This window comes from Sphaeroforma arctica (genome assembly GCF_001186125.1).
Source record: "Sphaeroforma arctica JP610 unplaced genomic scaffold supercont1.1057, whole genome shotgun sequence".
NCBI lineage: Eukaryota > Ichthyosporea > Ichthyophonida > Sphaeroforma > Sphaeroforma arctica.
The window spans coordinates 7262-11916 of NW_014039501.1; the positions used below are offsets into that span (position 1 = coordinate 7262).

General features: G+C 51.9%; 1 protein-coding gene across 1 annotated transcript in view; it reads left to right on the top strand.

Moving 5' to 3' along the window:
* The window catches only part of SARC_09834 (hypothetical protein), a gene marked incomplete at both ends in the record, with an annotated part of 8686 nt that extends 4188 nt beyond the window's left edge, over positions 1-4498 (top strand). Inside the window, 3 exons of the mRNA XM_014296139.1 lie at positions 1000-1168; positions 1368-1478; positions 1811-4498. Of these exons, the coding sequence (XP_014151614.1) occupies positions 1000-1168; positions 1368-1478; positions 1811-4498 (2968 nt within the window). The remainder of the gene's footprint in view (positions 1-999; positions 1169-1367; positions 1479-1810) is intronic.
* Positions 4499-4655: the final 157 nt, after the last annotated feature.

A 4655-nucleotide genomic window follows, 5' to 3' on the forward strand; every position in this document is an offset into this window, starting at 1 on the left:
TGACTGCTGATGCTAATTGGTTGTTTGAATGTCCTTGACTGCTGACTCTAATTGGTTGTTTTAATGTCCTTGACTGCTGATTCTGATTGGTTGTTTGAATGTCCTTGACTGCTGACTCTAATTGGTTGTTATAATGTCCTAGACTGCTGATTCTGATTGGTTGTTATAATGTCCTAGACTGCTGATTCTGATTGGTTGTTTGAATGTCCTTGACTACTGGTTCTAATTGGTTGTTCTAATGTCCTTGACTGCTGATTCTGATTGGTTGTTTCAATGTCCTTCACGGTTAGTTCTGAGGATCCTGACCAATATGTGATACGAGTAGGGTTAGAAATGGGTGTGTATAATTGGGTACTGAATATAGCAGAGTATTCGCATACTTCTTATGTTCCGTGTATCCATCACTATCGCTACGTATATCACTATAATCACGCACTTCATTTGAAACCCGTTCTATCTCACCAAAACTGCTGAAGCAGATGCGCATCTCCATCAGCATGGGATACCATATCTACATTTGTGCATTTATAGATCTATAGATTTATATATGAACCTGGGATACCATATATATATTTATGTATTTATTTACGTGTATATTTGTGGATCTATGTATATATATACATGATTCTGCAATACTATATATATATGTGTGTGTGTGTGTGTGTGTGTGTGCTTAATTATGTGTATGTTTATTGATCTATGCATATATACATGACTCTGTGATACCTCAATACTCCGGGTGTTGACCGTGTGCGGATACTGAACATGTTATTCTTATTCACGATTATAGAACCGCTCCCCCGGGGCGCGCCAGCAAGCTCGCGTGCGATCTCTGGCAGTGATTGTTTGTTCTGTGTGCCCACGTGTTAAACCCAACGTTCCAGATAGAACTTTGTGAGTTGCTGTGTGCGGCGGTGGCTCTGGTTCGCTTAGCTGTAGTACTTCTTTGGGGGTTGTAGATCGGACGCCGCTTGTGTGTTGCTCTTAAACGGCTCGCAGTCTGCTCGGCGATGGAATACTGTGTGACGATGGTGTGGTAGTGAAACGGTACCTGTGGTACAGGCTGAGTGTTTGCCACGATCATATTATGCGCAATCAAGAAGCAAGGGCCGTGCGGCTGTTGGCGGTTATCTGTTGGCGGTTATCTGCAGGGCAGAACACACACATAGTATACCCCCAAGTGATATTTCTGTTCCGTTCTGTTTGTCTGATACTCGTGCACTACTGACGTTATACTTCCGCCAGCCGCTTGATGAGCTGGCGTCACATTTTCGGCACATAGGCCACTTGCTATACAGGATTGGAGGTTTGTCAACGGCTTCTCACACACTTATTGTACCGAAACTCCTCGACACTCTCTCGCACAGACGTTGGAGCATGCTGCGCAGAGCGATTACGAGAAGCTCTTCAGCAACTTGAGCCGAGTGGCGAAGCAGATATTCAATATACTTGAAGTGGGGACGTACGCTAAGTTCCTGGTATGTATCTCCTGTGATATATGTGATTAGCGTGTTCTAACGTTCACATAGCCGTGAAGCAGATATTCAATATACTTGAAGTAGGACGTACGCTAAGTTCCTGGTATGTATGTCCTGTGATATATGTGATTAGCGTGTACATAGCCGTAAAGCAGATATTCAATATATTTGAAGTGGGGACGTACGCTAAGTTCCTAGTGGTACTTCCTGTGCTTAAGGTGTTCTAGCTTTCAAATAGCCGTATACTCATCTATGCTCGAGGAGTATGTATGATGACCTTTTCTTTTCTTTTTTCCATTCACTAACCAGTTGATTGTTCGCTCCAATATCAGGAAGAGTATGATGCCAACGCAAGTTGCCCCGACGCTCTCCAGGACGCCTCGTCATCACGCAAGCTGCAGCTGCGACTGCTGAATTCCTTCGGCTCCGCTGAGAGTGACCAGTCCACCAGCACGCAGTCGAGCGTCAACCGGCGTAGCAGCACACGCAGCAACCGCAGCGGCCACTCTCCTATGGTCAGTAGTAAGTCCTCCCCTACCCAGTTGGGTGGCGCTGAGGACTCTGGGATACTCCACAACACGAGTGTGAGCCCTCGTGCTCGCACCCACGCTAGCACGGGGTCGGGTGCGTACGCCAAGTTCAGATCGAAATCGTCGGTGCACGTGCGCGGTAGTAATAAAGAGGGTGGGCCTACGGACAGCAGGCGGTCGTCCCGGCGGAGCGCCAGCACCACCGGCGCCAGTGCGAACGCCGGCTCCGCGGCGCCAGATAAGACCACGATGCAACGGACGGGAAGTATCTCCAAGGTGTGCAGTGTGTGCATGTCCCTATTATCCTCTCGCTTGGGACATTCGTCCACCACATCCGGGGCAACAAGCTCGGAGGCGGTGGACCCTAGCCGGGTGGTGGGACCGGTGGCCACGACCCCGGGTATGAGTGCGGCACTCAATACACGTGCACACTCAGCCGCGTGCACGCACTCGTTGGAGCGCTCACCGGAGTTTATGAGGAATGGCAAAGAGGGGGGGGTGCCCATTGCCATGTCTGGCCGGTGTGTCAAGCACCAGCTGCTGCAGCAGTCTAAGTCGCACACGGGTACATCGGAGAGCGCGAGACTCGAGTCCATCATGGGGACGGACGATCCCGCGCTCAGCTCTGAGGAGAGTGACGCGGAGAGTGACGATGCGACTGGCAGCGCTACGGAGGATGTGTATCATAGTACTGAGGATACGGGACCTGGTACTAATAGCGGGGAGAGTGGGGGAGAGTGGTTGAGTGCACAGACTGAGAGCAGGCGTAGCCGGTGGCTGCCGTTAGGGAGAAGCCTCACCCCCAGCGCTCTGCGCACAGCGGCGGACGGGATTGCAGACATGGCCCTGCATTCGGTGTCGCACGATACGCAGGCGAATAAGAACAGAGTCGGTGAGGGTAAGGGACATTGTAACAAGCCGTGCTGCAAGAAGAAAGGCAAGGCTACCAAGAGTGTCAGGCGGCAGCATAGCTCTGGGGCGAAGTGCAGAGGCGATGAGCGTGCGGAGAACATATCGGACCCAGCGTCAGTATCGGGATCAAGTACCATAGACGAGAGTGGTACACATCCCGCACACCCACGGAACAAGGTGGAGCGGACCAGGAGCAACGCCAGTGCAAGCTCTAGTGGGATGTTCGCGTGGCTTAGGAACACCTCGGGCATCAGCTACAGCCGCCGAGGCAGCGCAGCAGACAACAGTGTAGAGAGCGGACCCAGTCCCAGCGAAGCGAGCTCAGAATGGGACGGCCATCCGGAGTCACGGCGGAAGAGTCCCAAAAGCGGTGCTAAAACCCCCAAACTGGGTGCGATCAAGTCACACACACCCGTACTGGGCAGTGCTCAGTCCTCGCCTAAATTGACGGGAAATTCTCCGCTGAGAAGGTCTAGTACTATGGAAGGTACGTATGGCATGTCTAGGAATCGGGGCCGGCAAAGCTCGCCCGAGAGAGTTTGGGAAGCCTCTCCCAGGCAACTTGCTGTGGCTGATAGAAAACGCTCGAATGATGCCGGTAGGCCCCTTCTGTTGCCAGGCAACGCACACAGTGCCCACGATGACAGGAGTAGCAAGTGTGCGAGTCCTGACACCGGACCATTCGATGGCTGTGACACCTTGGACGAGTGTCACAACGTGTCAAAACACACCGCAGCAGAACGTACAGCGCGCACGAACGCCGCACCTGCCAGCACTGGCGCGCCTCAAAAAGAGACGCGCGAGCTTGGCGCGGATGTGCGGTCGGAATGTGCGCTGCACGGGTCCACGTACAATTATGTGTGTGTGGCGGCGCAACTGCTGGCCACGAGCAGGGAATCACGCGGTACCAAGCAACAGGTATCAGCGGGGGAGGATTTGGACGCACGCTGCTTTACAGGCGTAGAGCCGGGCTGTCAGAAGCGACGGGGCAGGAGCGTGCCGAGTATTGCTGACCCGTATTTAGTGGATAGCCTTGAGTTCAGGACTGCGAGCGCAGACGGTACGGATACGAGTGTGGCGACGGGTGCGACGAGTGCGACAGTCGATGCGCAAGGGACAGGCCCACAAGGCAACGGGCCAGCGCAGTCTGTGTACACAACCGAGATAGAGGCGCATCTGCAGCAGCAACAGCAACAGCACAAGCACAGTGATCCAGGCCTGAGAATATCTGTGCAGGCGGCATCGGATGAGCGGGTATATCCGGGGCCAAGCGATGTACACGGCCACTCACACGCACAGCCAGAGACACAGGTGAACCGACATGAGCCTCAATGCACCTGTCACGGGCAGACGGCCGCTGACGGTGAAGGGAAAGACGTACAAACGGCTAAGGGCTCTGGATTGTGCACTTGTTTCCAATCGAAGCATACCGCAGAGGATCGGGATTTAAAGCGGGACGCAAATCGGGATCGGCAAACGAATTTGGATCTCGAGCCTCCACTGGATCATCCAGATCAAGAACGGCCGCAAAGTAAACTCAGAATGATTCTGGAAGCCACGACGAAGCCATGGCGGTGAGTGTTTTGAGTTGTAATCAAACTGATTGCCTTGTAATCAAAGTAATGATATATATTTTTATTGGTATTTTCATTTACCTTTCTATCCCTATTTCTATTTCTGTTTTATCTCTTTTTATTTTATTGGTTATTTCTTTTTCTTATATACATTATGAATT